Source organism: Crocodylus siamensis, chromosome 1 (genome assembly GCF_052110815.1).
Source record: "Crocodylus siamensis isolate JL-2025a chromosome 1, ASM5211081v1, whole genome shotgun sequence".
Classification (NCBI taxonomy): Eukaryota; Metazoa; Chordata; order Crocodylia; family Crocodylidae; genus Crocodylus; species Crocodylus siamensis.
This window is the reverse complement of record NC_143395.1, coordinates 87,913,901-87,932,487: the sequence shown is the minus strand read 5'-3', so window position 1 is coordinate 87,932,487 and position 18,587 is coordinate 87,913,901. Positions and strand designations below refer to the sequence as shown.

Sequence of the window (18,587 nt, the reverse complement as noted above, 5' to 3'; positions counted from 1 at the left end):
GCAAAGGAGACGGGTGGTGGTGGTCTGTTGGTGCAGCTCTTCTCACTAGTGAACCTCTTCCCTGCGTCCATCCGTGTGCTGTCACTGCTCCACAATCTTAGCCCCACCTGCCTGTCCTGCAGTACTCAGTCTCACCTCTGAAGAAATAAGCTCTTGCTCCACATGCGTCCACCCCAGAACTAAGGCCATAAGGGTGCTCCAGGCTGCTGCTCTTAACATGCCTTGTGTGGTGCAAGGGGTGTTCTTCAAGGTGTCCTCTCCATCTCACTTCCAGGGCTGGCATGTAGTGGGACAGGGCTTGTTTTCTCTACATTGTGACTAAGCATTCAGGTGTTGTTTTGTAGATGTCTCTACAGAGTAGGAATGGTGATGGCAAAGGAGACAGGTGGTGGTGGTCTATTCGTGCACGTCTTCTTACTAGTGGACCTCTTCCCTGTATCCAAAAGATGGGTCAAAGGTGGGAGTGATCTGTGCCTTCCCAAGTGGCTTCTTGTCTGAAAACAAGGTTTCTTGAAGTTACTTTTTGAAAGTAATAATTTACAGTTTTATTTGCTTTGCCTTGAAGCATGTCTGTTAATGGTCTTCACACTATTCAGATATGAGACCACTGTGAGTAAGCATTAGTTTGCAAAAATTCTTGATTTGATGAAAAACATTAAATATTTTAAGAATTGCTTACTGGAGTCCTTAATGTGTGATGTTGCAAAAGTATGAAAAGTCCAGAAATAAGATCTCTTGGAGAAGCTGTATGCACCCGTCGGGCCTCGATCATTCAGTCCTGCGCTGCTCGGCTCTGGATATGTAGGGCGGTTCTTTGCTTCGTCCCTACGGTCTCAGTGTCGGTGTCTCTCCCCGGGTGGTCTTAGCACCCAATTCCTCATACCACAACTTTTGATTCTTTCAGTGGAGGGGCCTTACCACCGGGGTGCGTCTTTCCAAGGCCTGAGGGCGGTGGTCTTCTGCAAGCCTCCAACCTCCCCTCTACCTTGCCCTGAACCTAGCCACGACGGAGTGCCAATGTTCTTTGCGGCTTACCCTCCCTATATAGGATCCTATCTCCGGTCTTGCTCAGGTCCCAAGATACCTGTTAGGGGCCTACGTGCCCTTCTAGGTCCCTTATCTAACAGGAGCTTCCTTAATGCCAGGAGATCTTGGCTTTTGGTTATCCTACGTCCTGCTCTCTTCCCAAAAGTGGAAACAACAACGAAGAAACAAACTGAAACCGACAACGAAAGTTATCTACAACTATTGTGATCCTCTGATTATTACCCACAGGCAGCTTAGTACTAGCGTGCCCTCAATCATGCGGTCCCACCACCAGCTGTTCCCTCTGTGCCACTTTTTTTGCCTTTTTTCTTAGTGTCAAATACATTAAACTGACCCTTGACATCCCTCCTAGCATAGACTATTGATTTTTCTCTGAAGGGTCGTTTATTGTATTCTCAGCCGCATCAATTGCTGTTGTGGCCATTCGCCTCTCTCATGGGAAGATCCCTGGGACCGGGCCAATGCCTTTAAGGATCCCTCTCGACCTGGTGCCATGCATCCCTTGGATCCCTCTTTTCTCCAGGGCTTTCTCACCAGAGTACCTTACTTGCTTTGCCGGGTCTCCAGAGCCTCTTTCCGGGGTCCTAATTCTACATGCAGCGTGGACGCCTGTTTTTCCCTTGATCTAGCAACAGCTGGAGCTGGATCTTGAAGATCTCCAGGGCAACCTCCTATCCTGTGGGAGGTATGCTTGCCTGTTCCCTCCTCCGAGAGCGGTCCTGGGGATACTTCCCCCGTGCTTCTCAGTCTCCTCTCCCCTTCCGCCTCGCCAGCCACTCTTCTTATTTCATCGTGCCGGGGCTCCTCCCTCCTCTCACCAGCTGGCCAAACTTTTAAAAAGACGCGGCTAATGAACTGTGCAGGTCCCGCTGCTGCTTCCAGTCCTGCCGCGGTTCCTGCTGCAGGTGAGGAGTTTTTTGTTTGTTCTCCCCTTTTCTGTGTTTCCCCCGGGGTGTGCCGGCTCCCGGGGGTCCTCCTTGACCCTTTGGGGTCCGTTTCTTGTCTTTTCCCCAGGACACTGAACTTCCCTTCATTGCTAGTTTGTGGGGAAATCCAGTATAAAACCTCTAGGAAAATAGTGAATAGGAAGAAACCCTAGCACAACAAAACCAGTCACTCAACATTCGTCAGCAAAGATGGACTGACTTGAGGCATGCGGAATTTCTTATCCACTTAATTCCCTGGTAATCTATGAACAGACATGTTCTTATTTTTGTGAATAAGGAAGTTACTGTAACCTCTGTGTCTTGGAAATAGACTACAGATCTTATGAGAAACCTTAATCCTTTCTCAAGATGCAGATTTTCATTTTGGTTTTCGTTTGTAGCTTTAAAATGAAACCAGGTTGAAGCCTGTTCCGTATTATAAAATGTTAACGTTATAGGCATTTTGCATGTTTAGGCAAGCTCAGAGTGATGACTTGCACTGTCTTTTTCTGGTCCTGGGGGGACTTGACCTATTGCAGTTCCCTGTGCATTCCTCAGAATAGGGTGACCCCAGTTTTGGGAAGGTACAGGGAGCCTTTCCCTGCTGCTCTACTCCTCCTGGTCTCTTGAAGGAGTCAAGCAGTGGAGAAGCATAGAAACATTTGTTCCTGCACAAGAAACTCTTGCACAGGAAGATCATCTTGTTGAAAGAGGAGTGTTGTTTTTCTTCCAGATCTGGCATGTTTCTTACAGGAGAAACATTGTGAACTCCCCCAGTTCCTAGCAGAGCAACATTTCTCCCACTAGAAATGTATAATGCCTATTAATGCATGTTGTCTCATATTTAGATTATTTAATATAACTCTCACAAAGTGAGTCTTGGAGAATGAAGGTAATTGTGTTTGAAGGCAGCTAATTTCTCTGATGTTTTACTTGCATATATTACCAATTGTCCTTCTTAGTTTTATTCCAAAGCCAGTTTCCCCATGGTGGTTTTTTTTCTTTTTGTCCCCATGCTGTAGCTCAGATCTGATGAGCCTGTGGCATGGGCAGCCTGTGTGTGTGGCATGTGGCACATTGGGGAGGAGGGAGGTAGCAAAATGGCAGATAGGGCAGGAGGCAAAAAGCAGAGCAGCACAGCAGCTCAGGCAGGGGAAGGGGGTTGGAGTGGCACTTGGGGGAGGGTGCAAGGCTTAATTTGTGGTATGCCTGATATGGCTGATATCAAAAGGGAAGACTGTGTACCATGGCTTTAAAAAAGCAAATACATGGTTTACGGGGCATTCAATAGACAAGCTGTATCTCCTGTTTTCATTTTCTATCAGTATTACTTACCTTTTTTGTGCATCTTGAAACAATTGGCTCCTGTTCAGGTGATGCAGAACCATCCATACTAAAGTGGCCTACTTATAAATTTTAATGGTTAGAAACAACTGAAAATATAAAGCAGCTTTTGCTTTTGTTATCATGAAACTCTTTTAAGGTCCCAGATTGGAATTGTACTACACACCCCACTATTATATTACCATAAGAATCATTTTGGTTTGGAATAAACTTTGATGAATTTTTAACTACTGTTTTTTTCCCCTTCTTTTTAACAGAGCAAAATCGATTGAAAAATATAAGAAAAGTATATGGAAGATGCTTGTGGTATCGTTTGCGATTACTAAAACCACAACAAAATATAATTCCTACAGTAAAGTAAGTGAATTTCCTGTGGGTTACCTTTCTCACTTGTTAAGTTTGTAATTTTGTTAAGAAACTTGAACTGTTAATGAAAACAGATGGAATTAATTGCACTACAGAAATGGCTTTCATGTCCTAAAAATTAGGGGTGCACCGATATAGATTTTAAGCAGCCAATACTGATAGCCAATTTTTTTTTAAGGAGGCATATTTGCCAATACCGATCTGACTTATGATTCCCAGCCTGGCAGCGTAGAGAGCTGCCTTTAGCTGGTAAGTCTGGTGTGGTGGAAGGGGGAAGGGAGGAGGTGCGGGGGGCAGATCAAGGCCCCTGCTGTGAGGTAGGCATGGGGCTGGGGTAGTGACTGGGGCAAGCGCTGCCCAGCCAGGGGTCAGGTGTGGGAAGCACCCGTGGCTCATCCAGGGGGCGTGGGGACGGGGAGAGCGGCTCCCGTTGCTTGGCCAGGAGCTGCTGGTTTAGTGCTCGCCCTGCAGCTCCTCTTCCTGCTCCTTCTGCTCGTCTGGGAGGATATGGGGGAGGCATGTACCCCCAGGTCTGCATGGGGTGGGCTGGGGCCAAGACTGCGCTAAGCTCTTTACAGCAGGCTAGGGCTGTGCTGGGAAGGGGCTACGGTGAATTTGTGGCTGTAGCGCCACCCTGTTGGGAAGAGCTTGGCGCAGCTCCAGCCTCAGCCCACCCCACGCAGACCTGGGGGCACACACCTTCCCATATACCCTTCTGGGCAAGCGGGCCAAATGCTGGACAAGCTGCTGGACCAGTGGCTCCTAGCCAAGTGGTGCAAAACGGCTGGAGCCATTTCCCTCCCCCCCCGTGCCCCCTCCCCAGACAAACTGCGGCTGCTTCCCATGCCTGCTTGCCCTGGCTGGGCAGTGTTTGCCCCAGCCTCATGCCTTCCTCACTGCAGGGGCCTTGATCTGCCCTGTCTCCCCGCTTCCCTTTTCTTCCACCACACCAGACTTACCAGCTGGAGGGAGCTGTCCAAGCTGCTGGGCTCTGCTCCCTGCTGCCTGTGCTGTGCTGCAGCTATGCGCATGCATGGGCCATTTATCGGCCTGATATGGCCAATTTCTGATATAGTAAATTTTCTTTATATCAGTGCTGATCCGATATCAGACTGATGTATTGGTGCACCTCTCCAGAAAATAAGTTTACATGTTACGATTGAAAAACGAAAAGTTGTTAGTGAATTAGTGTCTATTAGGGCTTGAAATTCAGAGAGAGGTTGTTGTGGTTGCAGCTTTTAATTACTTGTTAAATTAACCTAGGTGACCTAACATTAATCAGTAATTTGATTTGGATCCTATCAACAATTAAAATTCTGTCATTCCCTTTTCACGGGTTAACAGTGTTACTGCTTTTTCAATTAAATATGATGTTATTTATTTCAGTTCTTTTGTTTTAATCGTCTCCTATAACCTTTCCTTGTATTGCCTTCTCCCAAATACACTTTGTTTTAGTTCTTTTTGATTGTGGCTTTATTAAGTAGCATGAACATCCAGGGTTGGGTGAAAAGTACCTTTTGGAAATGAAAAATGTAGAGAAGTTTTCTCACTTGTTAATCGGTGTGATTTTTATTTTTTGTGAAGGAGGGGAAAGTGGTTTGGTCACTAATTTGCCTCCATTTAAACATCAACAGAGAAAGCTTAGGGTTTGTCTACACCACAAGCTTCTCCTGTAGGGTGACCATATGTTTTGAATCTCAAAACAGGCCAAACCTTTTCCTTCGCCTTTTGCTTTCTTGCATGCTCAGGTCTTTTTCAGTTCCCGTCTCAGCTGAATATGGGAGAGGGGGAAAAGCATGTGGACACCTGTACAGGGAGTCCTGAAAATGGGGTGAAAATATTCATCTGAAGAAACTGCCTGTATGCTTACGACAGGATTTTGTTGGGACAGTCCAGTTTTAAATGGAAAGTGTGATGATTTTTTCTTTTTTTTTTTACCCTACTCTGCAATTATACTGGCAGGAACTTCACTATGCTCTGGGATGGTTTACCTGGTATGGCCTGGCAGTCAGCAGAAAGCACAGATGTTTCTCCATTACTTTATGGTGATGTCTCCAATGGCAGCAGAAGCCTTCTGTTGCTTGCAGAGTGGCTGTTGCTGTGCTGGTGGAAAGAAGGGGTTCTGCTGTTCTAGAGCAACTGTGTGTGCATGTGTGGATCCACTCAATTTTCCACTTGGAACCTAAGTTTTGCTGGCAGATTTATAGCGTAGATCAGGTCCCTGTAAGCCAGATGACACAGTGTTCACAGCCATTTTATAATTGCTAGTGTTTGTTTTGAAATTGTTCTATTGGATCGGCCAATACTGATGGTGTTTTTAAGTTTATGGTCTCACTTGGGGTCACAAATTATTTAGAATGCTGCAATAAAAGTAAAGAGAATTGTGTGCACTTTTATTTTATTCTTCATATTTTTTCCAAACAGGAAAATAATCCTCCTTGCCGGATGGGCATTATTTCTGTTTCTTGCATATAAAGTTTCCAAAACGGACAGAGAATATCAAGAATACAACCCTTATGAAGTCTTACATTTGGACCCAGTAAGTAATAGTGCCTTTATTAGGTAATGCATACTATTTCAATATGCCAAAGTTAGTATAAAGTATAGGGTAAGTCCTAATGTAGATGATATCCTAATAGCTCTCAGAATTTGAATTGTACCTCAAATACAGTTCCTTTAGCCTCTGAAAAATATTAGTACATGTTGTGAAACTATTGATACTACTCTGTATTTAATTTTATTAATATAATTATATCAATTAAATTAATTTGTAACTTGTTTTAAAGAAGTCCCATGAAGTTTTTCTTTTTGGCCTTTTACAATATATTGCAGTAAAGATTTCCATTTTTATTTGCTTTCAGTCTCTTAACTATGTGCTTGCATGATACTTTTTGGACACTGCTTAATCAGAGTAAAAAAGATAATTAAAAACACTAACCAAAAGCCACTGTTTTTATGGCAATATCTAAGAAGTCAGTTGTGTAGTCATCTAGCTAGCTTGTCTTTTGAAAAAACAGAAGCCCTCTATCGCCTAAATTATGGAGCACTTTGGGGGATGCAAGTGGTATAAGCTATTTAAACAATAAGATCCTGCCTTGTACATAACTATCTGCTTTTACCAATACCTTTCTCCTGTCTGTTAAGATCCACAGATCTGATTTAATGGGTATTTCAGCCTGTTTGCCATTTGTGGGTAGATGCAGACTACAAGAGGTAGTTAGCCAAGTTAGTCTGAAATCAGTCACAAGGCAGGGTAGAAATGCACCTTAATAGATTAACTAAGTACGATTATACATGGAGGGAGGGCTAGTCAATTATTTGCACGTTCGCAGTTGTTGAGGTAAATTTTACTTGCAATATGCAAGTTCACAAGAGCCAAATGTTTTTGGTCACTGATATCTATTGGACTGCCTCTCTACCCTATACGTACTTATATTCTTTTCTCCCCTCCTTAACTTGATTAATTTTGATTAAATAAACAGGTCTGGAAACACGAAATTGCATAGTGTTTGTGTTGGGGATGCTTTTTGCTCTTTCTTTGAAAACGGACCCAAATATGGCTGAGCTACAAGTCTCTGGAAACATCTCCATTTCTACATGCTAAATAGAGGCTTCATAGAATGTAGCAATTAAGGACATTATTACACATGCATGCATTGCAGTGCTGGGTGCTTTGAAAAGTGCCTGGTGCTGAAACGCACGTGTTTTATAAGCAGCGAAATGCGTGTCAGCACTGAGAAAATGGTGGTGGTGCACTTTTGAATGAAAACACCTTGGAGATGCTTGAGTTCAAAAGCGCACTGCTGCCATTTTTTGCATGCTGATATGTATTTCGCTGCTTATTTCATAGATTTCATAGACATTAGGGCTGGAAGGGACCTTGGGAGATCATCGAGTCCAGCCCCCTGCCCAAAGGGCAGGAAATCAGCTGGGGTCATAGGATCCCAGCAAGATAAGCATCCAATTTACTCTTGAACGTGTTCAATGTAGGTGCTTGAACCACCTCCGATGGCAGACTGTTCCAGACCTTGGGGGCTCGGAGAGTAAAGAAATTCTTCCTTATGTCCAGCCTGAAACGGTCTTGCAGGAGTTTGTGACCGTTCGACCTCGTCATCCCTTGGGGCGCTCTGGTGAACAGACGTTCCCCCAGATCCTGGTGGTCACCCTTGATAAACTTATAGGTGGCCATCAGATCACCCCTGAGCCTGCGCTTTTCCAGGCTAAAGAGTCCCGTGGCTCTCAGCCTGTCATCGTAAGATCTGTTTTCCTGACCTCTGATCATGGGCGTGGTTCTCCTCTGGACTCTCTCAAGCTTCTCCACATCCTTTTTGAATTGTGGAGCCCAAAACTGGACGCAGTACTCCAGCTGCGGCCTCACCAAGGCCGAGTACAAGGGCAGAATGAGGTCCCGGGATTTGCTCGAGAAGCATCTATGGATGCACGCCAGCATTTTGGTCGCTTTACTAGCCGCAGCATCGCATTGCAGGCTCATGTTCATCTTGTGGTCAATGATGACCCCCAAGTCTCTTTCTTCTGTAGTGCTAACCAACGTAGCACTGCCGAGCCTATAAGGGTGCTGCAGGTTTTTCCTCCCAAGGTGGAGAACCTTGCATTTATCGGTGTTAAACACCATGAGGTTCTCGTCTGCCCATTTGCTGAGCTTGTCCAGGTCAGCCTGGATCACCCGCCTATCTTCTGGCGTGGATGCTTTGCCCCAAAGTTTGGTGTCATCGGCGAACTTGGCCAGTCCACTCCTGACTCCAGTGTCCACATCGTTAATGAAGATGTTGAACAGTATGGGTCCCAGGACAGAGCCTTGAGGGACCCCACTGGTCACAGGGCACCATGATGAGTGACTGCCATCAATCACAACCCTCTGGGTCCAACCACGAAGCCAATTTCCCAGCCAGCGGATCGTGGTGGAGCCAAGGCCACAACTGGGCAGTTTGGCCAAGAGGTGATCACGGGATACCAGATCAAAAGCTTTTTTGAAGTCAAGATATATGACATCAATCTCTTCTCCCTTGTCCAGGTGATAGGTCACCTGGTCATAGAAGGAAATGAGATTGGTCAAACAAGACCTACCCGCAACAAACCCGTGCTGGCTGTCCTTTAGAATGTTAGCCTGGGCCAGTCCCTCAAGGATGGCCTCCTTAATAAACTTTTCTAAGATCTTCCCCAGGATAGAAGTCAGGCTAATGGGCCTGTAGTTAGCCGGATCCACTCTCCTCCCTTTCTTGAAGATCGGCACCACATTGGCCTTCTTCCAGTCTTCGGGCACTACACCAGAGCGCCAGGAGTTTTCAAAGATCCATGCCAGGGGCTGGGCTATGACGCTCGCCAGCTCCTTGAGTACCCTGGGGTGCAGGTTGTCAGGGCCAGCTGACTTGAAGGTATCCAGCTTCTCAAGGTGTTCCTTCACGAGGTCAGCATTGATGGAGGGTAGGGGATCCCCCTCACCCAGATTTCCCTGTCCCATAGCAGGCATGGGCATCCCGTGTGACTGATGAAAGACTGACGCAAAGTACCTATTTAATAGGTTGGCTTTTTCCTGGGCGTCAGTTGTCAGTTGCCCCATCTGGTTTAGCAGGGGTCCAACATTGCCCTTGCTTTTCCTCCGGCTCCCCACATATCTGAAAAAGGACTTTTTGTTATCCTTGATGCCTGAAGCTAGTTGGAGTTCAGTTGCAGCCTTGGCTTTCCTGGTTTGGTCCCTGCAGGACTGGACCAGCGCGGAGTAATCCTCCTTGGAGGTGAATCTCGTCCTCCATCCTTTGTAGGCTTTCCTTTTTAGCCACAGTAGGTCCGCTAGGTCTCTGGAGAGCCAGGGGGGCTGCTGTGCCTTCTTGCTGCCTTTCCTCCGTGTTGGAATAGATTTAGCTTGTGCATTGAGGATCGCTTCCTTGAGAAGCAACCACTCTTCTTGAACTCCCATCTCCCTGGGGTCATGGTCCCTGAGGGCCTGACCGACTAGCCTCTTGAGCTTGTCAAAGTTGGCTTTTCTGAAGTCAAGGACTTCTGTGTTGCTGACTGACTTGCCAGCTTTACGGCGGATGGTGAAGGTGATCAGCTCGTGGTCGCTGTCACCCAACTTCCCATCAATCACTAGGTCGCCGATTAGGTCGTCCCCCGTAGCCAGTACCAGGTCAAGCAGCGCTTTGTCTCTCGTTGGCCCATAGACTTCTTGAGTCAGGTAGAGGTCATCCACGCACGAGAGAAAGCTTTGTGCCCGCTCAGATTTAGCTGAGTGATTTTCCCACAAGATGTCCAGGTAATTGAAGTCACCCATGACAACCAAGGTCCTGGAGCAAGCGGCCTCAGTCAGTTCCCGGGCGAACTCGTGGTCAAGCTCGGGACTTTGAGTGGGAGGTCTGTAGTAGACTCCCACCGTTGTGTCCCCTGTGTCGAATTCCCCACGAATTTTTACCCAGAGGGTCTCTAGCTGTCCATGCTGGTCACCAACATCAGCTTGCAGGGACATGTAGCTTTCCTTCACATAGAGAGCTACACCCCCGCCCCTTTTGTCAACACAATCCCTCCTGTATAGGGTATAGTCCTCTATCCCCGTGGTCCAGTCATGGGTGGAGTCCCACCAGGTCTCCGTTATCCCAATGACATCATATTTCTTTGCACTGAGCAGGAGGACGAGCTCGTCCTGCTTGTTGCCCAGGCTCCTGGCAGTAGTGTACAGGCAGGCAAGTGTGCCCTTAGGGGCTCTTGCCTTGCCCACAGATTGTGCCAGGGCTGGGGCAGGGGTGGGCTCCCTTAAGTGCCCCCTTAAGTGCCTTGGTCCGCTGGCTTTGCAAGGGCCGTTCAGCGGGCCAGCAGGGGCAGTAGTCCCCACATTCCCCAGCGGGCTTAGTTTAAAGCCCGGTGGAGCAGATCAGCCAGCCTGGCTGAGAAGAGCCTCCTCCCCAGGGGAGAGAGGTGGAGGCCATCTCTTCCCAGCAGCTCGCTGCCTCTCTCTCGAAAGAGCGGGCTGTGGTCATGGAAGCCAAAGCCTTCCCGATAACACCAGTTCCGCAGTCTTTGGTTCACCGCGTGGATCCTCCTCTCTCTCCTCAGCCCATAGCCCGAGACTGGGAGGATCAACGAAAACACCACCTGAGCTCCCAGACCCCTAAGCCCCACTCCCAACTCCCTGTAGCGCCTCATGACCTGGCTGGGGGTGCTCCGAGCCGTGTCATTGGTGCCCACGTGAATAAGGAGCATGGGGTAGTGGTCTGTGGGCCGGAGGAGCTGCAGGATCCTCTCCGCAATGTCTCGGATGCGGGCCCCCGGGAAGCAGCAGACTTCCCGGGCTAAGGGGTCGGGGCGGCAGATTGCCCTCTCAGTGCCCCGCAGGATGGAGTCTCCCGCAACAAACACCTTACGCTTTGTCTTGGGGAGAGCGGGGCCAGTAGCTGGGGTCGAGCCTGGGTTGCCTGCGGGAGCTGGCAACTGCGTGGGCTCTGCTGGGGCTGCAAGAGGTGCGAACCCGTTGCTAAGCTCCGGCGGGACAGGGGTCTTGGTGCGGTGGGCCTTGAGGCCTTGACCACCTTGGTCCATGCCCCTGACTGGGGAGAGCGGGAGTTCCTAGAGTCCTCCTTAGTCCTGGAGGGAGACGGTGCTCTACCCTGCGGTTCCCGGGGGAGAAGGGCCTGGCAGTAGGAGTCTATCTCCTGCTCACAGTCCCTGATGGCACGCAGTCTCTGGACTGTGGCCTGGAGCTCCTCCAGCTGGTGTGCCAGAGACCCCAGTAGGGAGCAGACCCTGCAAGGGGAGGTGGCCATGCTCCTGGGCCCCAGAGCCTGAAAAAGGGACAGGCAGCCCCCGCAGCCGAGAGCCAGGGGCTCCGTCTGCGTGGAGCCCGGAACCATGGGCTCCGTCTGGGTGGCCGTCTCTGAAGGGGGGGGCCGCAGAGCCTGAGGGGACCCTCGGGGTGCGGCGCGTGCCCATCCGTGTCATACCTCTGGTAGGCTGGCTACGGCTGGGGCTGACTACTCTGGGGGGTCGCAGGCAGGGTCTCGTGCCCTCCCGCGCCCTCCCCTGTGTGAACTCCGCGCTAACTCGAGCGCCTGTTTACGCAGCTTGTTCACGCGGCTCCCTGGGGGGCTGGGCCAAGTAGGGTCCTGGGTGGGGGCTTGACCCGGCCGGGCTCCAGGAAGCTGCCTCCTCCCAGGGAGCGAGGAGTTAACCCCTTCCCACCATGAGCCCATTTACCTCTGGCTGTGCTGGGGGTCGGCAGGGGGCTTGGCGGCTGCTGAGGGGGTGTCTGGGAGGCTTCGGGGAAGTGGGGGCGCAGCGAGCTTCACCCGCGCGTCTCTCACCGCTCCAGAGCCTACCTGAGTGTGTGTGTGTGGTTTTTTTTTTTTTTTTTTTTTTTAACCCCCTGTTTGGCGGGCCCTTTTAAACTATGCGCATGCGCAGTGGGCCTGCCGTCTGGGAACGCTGGCTTCTCAGGCCAGGGGGGTCCTGCCCGGGATTTGGGGGTCCCTGCCCTACAGGAGGGGGACTGGTGAGTACCCCCTCCTTCACTCCTCTCTCCCTGGGGGGCTGGGCCAAGTAGGGGCCTGGGTGGGGGCTTGGCCCGGCCCGGCACCAGGCAGCGGCAGCCTCCCAGGAAGCATGCAACAGCATGCAGTGCAGTGCAGTTTGCCTCAGCTTATATGTGGAACAGACTTGATTAATCAAATCTGCTATGAAGTGGTGGATCTCTAGTATGTCTCTGGGAAAAAAGTGTGTGTGTAAATGCCCATGGTCTCTAAAGCACTCGGCATGTGCTAGTCCCTTAGTTCCTGTGCCTAGCAAAGAGACTGGGATTGGGAGCTATGGTTCTACTGAAATCAGTCAATGACTTCAGTGAATGGGAAGAAACTAAGACTGGGGCTGGGAGCTTTGGAGGTGGAAAACTGGGACCTAAAGAGGTATATGAGATGGTGATGGATCCAAGACCCAGAAGTGAGAACTTAGGGCACTTTTACATGTGCTCTGGGAGGGGTGGGGAGAGGCGCTTTAATTAAGTGCCGCAGTGTCTTGTGTCCCTGTACTTTCAAATGCTTCCACCACCATTTCAACTAAAGCTTGTTTACCAAGCTTTAGTTCAAGGGCCCCACCACCGTTTTGAAGTGCAGGGACGCTGATGCATGAGATGTCGAGGCTGGCGGGAGCATGAACTATAGCAGTGGTTTCCAACCTTTTTAAGTAAGAGATCACCCTTGGCATTTAAAAGCAACCTAAGGTCTACCATGTGCTGCTGCTGCCACCCTTCCCCCCCCCCCCCCCCCCCCCCCCCCCCCCCCCAGCAGGCAAGTCTATGGGGAGGGAAGGGTTGGGGGCAGATCAAGGAAGAGAGAGAAAAATTATTTGGGGGCACACCTCCCCAGCAAGTAAATCCCACCTGGCTGCAGCCCCACTCAGCTTACCCCTGCTCGTGCCTCTGTGGCACTCCCTCATCATGGGGGCCTTGATCTAGCCCCCGCCCCTTTCCTCCCCCACAGACTGACCTGTTGGGTTGGGGCACGCGTGTGCATGCACATGGGCACCCATCCTCAGATCGACTCCAAAAGGCTCTGAGATGGTGGGTCAAGATCTGCTTGGTGACCACTGGTCTACAGGTACCCTTAATGGCTGGCTAGTGAAACTGGTACTCAGATGGGGAGCATGGAGGAAATTAGGATTGGCTGGTCAAGGAAAATAAATCGAGATTAAAGGAGCCAGAAGTGCAGAAAAAGGCAGCTTAGAGGGGTGAGGGCAGAAGGGGTTAAACATGGAGGGGGTTAAAAGGCAGAAACACTAACTCATGCTCTGTTTCACCACATAGAGAACCTAAGTCCTGTCCTAATATACCTATGTTGTCAGGAAACATCTGAAACCTACTACCAAAGTGTCTTATCCTGCTCTAGGGTTGGTTTAGACAGAGGATCATGTACTTCAGGGGTGTCAAACTTGGAGGCTGATGACCTACCCCTGTGAGTTGTATCCAACCCATGGTCTATGTTGGATATCTCTGATTTATTACTTCAGCTCCACTGGATTTATAGGTTGCAGCCCTGCTGACTGTTACAAACCTGACCATGGCAATGGGGTCACCCAAGAGACCAGTTTATGTACACTGGGATGCTGCTTGCTACAAGGAACAGGCAGAGGTTGCCTTGGGATGGCTTCCTGCCTCGCTCTACTGCCCTCAGAATTTTTTAGGTCCCCTTCTTTGTGAAGCAAGCTAGCCTGGAATTACTTGTTTAAAATCGCTGTTTTCATAGGCAATCTGTAAGGAGCCAAACAACAAGAAGGTTTATTACGTGGGACTGAAGGATAACAAACAAAACTTAATATGGATTTGGAGTTAGAAAAGTAAAATGGGGATGGTTCCTTACCCTCTCATTTAGCTACACCTTGGCCTTCCCGACAGTCTTGCGAGCATAACCAGCAATCGGCCTTCTTACTTATTTTTTGCTAGCCCTGACTGTTGGGGTCTCTCTGACCCTTTCTAGCCCACAAATAATTGTCTATCTCCTCCTCAACCAGCACTGCGTACCCTGCTCCAAACTTTCTTAGCAGTCACCAGAACTCTCTAGGAAGTGGTACCTGGCATTCCTTTGGCTGGATGGGACTTTCCTCTCAGATGCCTCTTCTGTAGAGGAGTTGATTTTCTTCATTACAGGAAAACATTGCCTTGGGGCCCAACCCCTTCTGCCTGTGTCTGGGAGTATCGATTTTTCTTGCCCTAGAGTCAGAATAATGAGAGATTCAGCTGTTCCACCTGCTCCTTTTCCTTGACTGAACAATATCCCAAAACCTGAAGATCTACATAGACAGTACAATATAAATCTGTATGGTGATAACAGTAACATAAATGGAGAGGCTGAGAAATGCCAGAATTAAGGATGAAGGTTACTAGTGCAGCCTTAATTTGGCCTGGTGTGCATATACATTATATTCTCTCATACTTTTTTTCTAGAGACCATCCCCTCATTTAGTGTCCAACACAAGTGGTGCATATTTTAATGAACAACTATTTAATATTTTGTTTTATCCTTATCCTGAAGCTTTGTGTCTATCTATTACTAAAATAATACTTGCATACTATTTGCATACTATTTAAACACTGTTCTGAAGGCAGAATTAATAATTTCCCCATGGGCTTCTGTATGCTTATCACTTGGATACAAGTGTCTCTCAAATATTAATGAGTTTATCTTTACAGTGCTCCTATCAGGTAAGGGATGGCATTATAACCATTTTGCATATCGACTGCTGAAAGAAAGATTAAGGTCAAAATTGGACACTAATTTTAGATGCCTTATTTGAAATGATGAGTACCCAATATTTTGGAGTGCTTTGCATTATATAGTACTTTGAATTTAAAGCACATGTTCTATTGACTTCTGTTTCATTTGAGTGCTAAGCACTTCTATAAATCTGGCTTTAACAGCTCCAGTTGAGTACCAGAAAATCAGGAATTTCAGGATCACCTAATTGTGAAAGTAGAACGCTTAGTTTAAGTGATTTACCTAATTACATAGGAACCCTGTTGCAAGGACAGATTCGTTTTTTCTGCTTTTATCATGGAAACCTCTTCAGTCTTCTTGTAATACCTCATTCACTTTTGGTTTCTTCAACATATGAGGTAGAAGTATTGAAGACAAAAGCCTGCTTTGCTACAAAACGTAGAGAAAGTCAGTTGTGTACAAAAAAAAAAAATAGTGCAGGCATTTAAGACTGTATCATGATGCAGTAAAGGAGGCCAAGCTTTGGCTGCATGGGATATGTATATATTTTTTATATTCAGTCTTAAAAGAGCCTGCTCCCCATTTTGGATTTATGGACTTTATTATAGATTTGTGGACCTTAAATATGAAATAGGATAGGAAAAATTAACTATGCTTACCTGAATTTTTTTCTTTTACTAATAAGGTCCACAGATCCAATGGCTAGGATGACAGTATGTCCCATTTTAGCTGGGACAATCCTGAATTTCAGGGGCTGGATCTTGGCAGCCATTGAAAATTATAATGGGTGTCCCGTAAGTGCAGGGCACAGTCTGGCCAGGAGTTGGAGCGGTGCAGAGCATCTTGCAGGAAGGCACTACTGCTTGCCTGGCATGGCGCCCCATACCTACCAACTTGAGAGTGTGTGGAGGGAGAGGCAGTGTCCCAGACTTCCTGGGTGATGTCTCTGATTTCTGGGATTTCCATATGGTCAGCCTAATCCAACCTACTCTGGAGCTAAATGATGCAGAGATGGAAACTGGGACATCCAAGGATTTAAGTGTGTTGTTAGGTGGAATTTACCAAGCTCTGTTGTAGAAGAAATTGTTGTGATTTTTTTCCTTTCTAAGTATAGTTAACACAGTATATTATTTCAGAAAATAGATTTGAATTATCCTTGCTGTGGAAGCTATCTCAACTGGAGGCATCTTTATGGGCCATGGCTAAGAGGTTTGGTTCCATCTTAGGTTGTGAGCTGGCTGATGTATTCCATTTACATAGATCTGTGGCCCTTATCTGCCCATTTTCTTTTTGTCAAATAATAAGGATTTCTAAACCTTAGACAGATAATAAGGATTTCTAATCCTTAGACATGCTTAGGGGAGCCTAAGATTAAAAAAAATGGTTAGGAAAAGTCTTTTCCTTTTTTGGGTGCATGAATAAGATCATTCAGAAAATCTCTTCCAGTTGCCCATCTTCTGAAACTTTTAATTGCAGATTGTGTTACCGTGTTTGAATTCTACAGATCTAATGGGGTTTCCATTTTAGAAAATGGGGTGGTCTTCAATGTATATCTTGATAGGGTCATGAAAATTATTTGGGTATAATTCCTTTTTTCCTTTATGTTGACTGGAGTGTTTAAAATATGTTCGTCTGTTGACAGGGTCAGAAAGAAGACTTACTGTTGAACAGTCTGCTTTTCTGTATTTGAAATGACTAATCTGAGTTGTTTCTTTTAAGGGAGCGACAGTATCTGAAATTAGAAAACAATATCGTGCTCTGTCTCTGAAATACCATCCAGATAAAGGAGGAGATGAAGTTATGTTCATGAGGATTGCTAAGGCTTATGCAGCGTAAGTTTTCCTGCTTTTTCACAGAATAAAACTTGGTGTGGCAGAGGGAAGAAAAACACAACTTTGGGTTATTGGCAGAGACTGATTTTTTGACATTGTATAAAATATAATTCAAATATATACCATATTTACCTGAATCTAAGATGACCCTGAACTTAAGACTGTATCCAAATTAGTAGATTATATAAACATAGAAAATTATACATTTTGTTTTTTTTAATTTTCATGTCTAATTTAGTTATTGGAGCATCATCGTAAATTTACTGCTGCCACAGGGAAAGTAGTAGCAGCAGTCATGTAGCCAACTCCTCACCCCTAGTGTCTTCCCCATTCTACCACTTGTTTCCTCTTTTGTGCTTGTCCCCCTCCCCCTTTACCTTTGCAGCTGCTCTTGCTCCGTCTCTTCTGGGGCCATCAAGCGCCCAGCCAGGCCAGGCAGTAGCAGTGATTCTGGCTTCAGCCTCTAGCCTCACTTGGGGTCAGGGCTGAAGTCATTCTGCATGCCCCTTCCCTGCTCTGCCTCTCCTCTGCATCTTTTTTCCCATGCTTTTCCTATACATCATGCTTCTTCTCTGTGCTTCTTTTGCTCTGCACTCCACTTCTCTCATGCCCTATCCATCTCTTTCCTTGCACTCCCTTCACCCTGAATGTACCTTCACCCATGCTTTCTCTGCCACCCTTTCCCCTGGTGCTCCCCCCTGCACTGTGCACCTGCTTCTCACACCCTTTCCCCAAGTTTTTCTCCCCGCACTGCTCACCCTTTCCCAGCTTTTCACTTGCCCTACATGCCCTTTCCCCAGTTTGGGGAGAGGGTACAAGTTGCAGGGTGGGACTTAATGATCTTCTTGAATTATTCTGTAGTTTGTTCTTGGCTTCTCTTTGGAGCAGTGATTCTCAGTCAGGGTGCCATGAGATGCTTTTAAGGGTGATGCACAATATCAGCACTGCTAGATTTGCAAGCAACTACACGTGATTCACAAGATAAGACCATAAATTTCAATAGGAGTCCATAATGCCAAAAACATTCTGACTTGCGGTCCTGTTAAGTTCTTTGCAACAGAAGAACTGCTCTATTATAATTCCCATAGTCAAAAAATGAGTGAAAGCTAAGAGCTGTCATTTTCCAAGTTATAAAAAGGTTGAGAACCACTGCTCTAGCACATCATTTCTAGTCATGCTTCTGCCTACAGTTTTTGTCCTTGAGATATGAGGGGTAATGGTGTCCACACAGACAGTATCTTCCGGTGGTGGCCTACCTTTTCACGCTAAGAAGATGTTTCCCAGAATCTAAGCATGTAATCCAGTGTTGTTCAAATAGTAGATCTTAATGCAGCTTTACTTTCTTTGTCATGAGTGACCATCCACACAGCTGGCAGAATCATTGGCACAAGTGGCGTTTATGGAATATTTTTGTTTGACCTTCATGTCTTGTGTACATTAAAGTGACCATTTAAGATGAATGAATTGTTAAAAGTGATCATTAGAATAGATTTTCACAGAAAAAACAAGAGACTGGTTTCTCAGAGAAAGAAGACTGAAATGAACTTCTGCAGGAACTAAGGACCAGCATGGACATCACCATACTCTTAAGTAAAAGACAGTACAATCAAAATTAACTTCTTTTAACATACACCCCCACACACAACTGCATGTTTTAATACGTGTGAGCATATAAAAAGTATTTCCAAAACAAAATATTTATTGAACACACTTCTCCCCTAGGAAGAGAGCAATAGGATGGTTATTTAACATGTTAGTTTAATACCTTCATAAACTAGGAGGAGTAGAGCAGCGATTCTCAAACAGCATATCAGCTATATTCTTTGAAGGGTGTGGGAGATATGAGGAGATAAGCAGACAAA

General features: G+C 47.0%; 1 protein-coding gene across 1 annotated transcript in view; it reads left to right on the top strand.

Annotated features, from left to right (window-relative positions):
* SEC63 (SEC63 protein translocation regulator) overlaps positions 1 to 18,587 on the top strand; it is a 99,386-nt gene that overhangs the window by 21,836 nt on the left and 58,963 nt on the right. Inside the window, exons 2-4 of the mRNA XM_090037634.1 lie at positions 3,575 to 3,674; positions 6,108 to 6,222; positions 16,613 to 16,725. Of these exons, the coding sequence (XP_089893760.1) occupies positions 3,575 to 3,674; positions 6,108 to 6,222; positions 16,613 to 16,725 (328 nt within the window). The remainder of the gene's footprint in view (positions 1 to 3,574; positions 3,675 to 6,107; positions 6,223 to 16,612; positions 16,726 to 18,587) is intronic.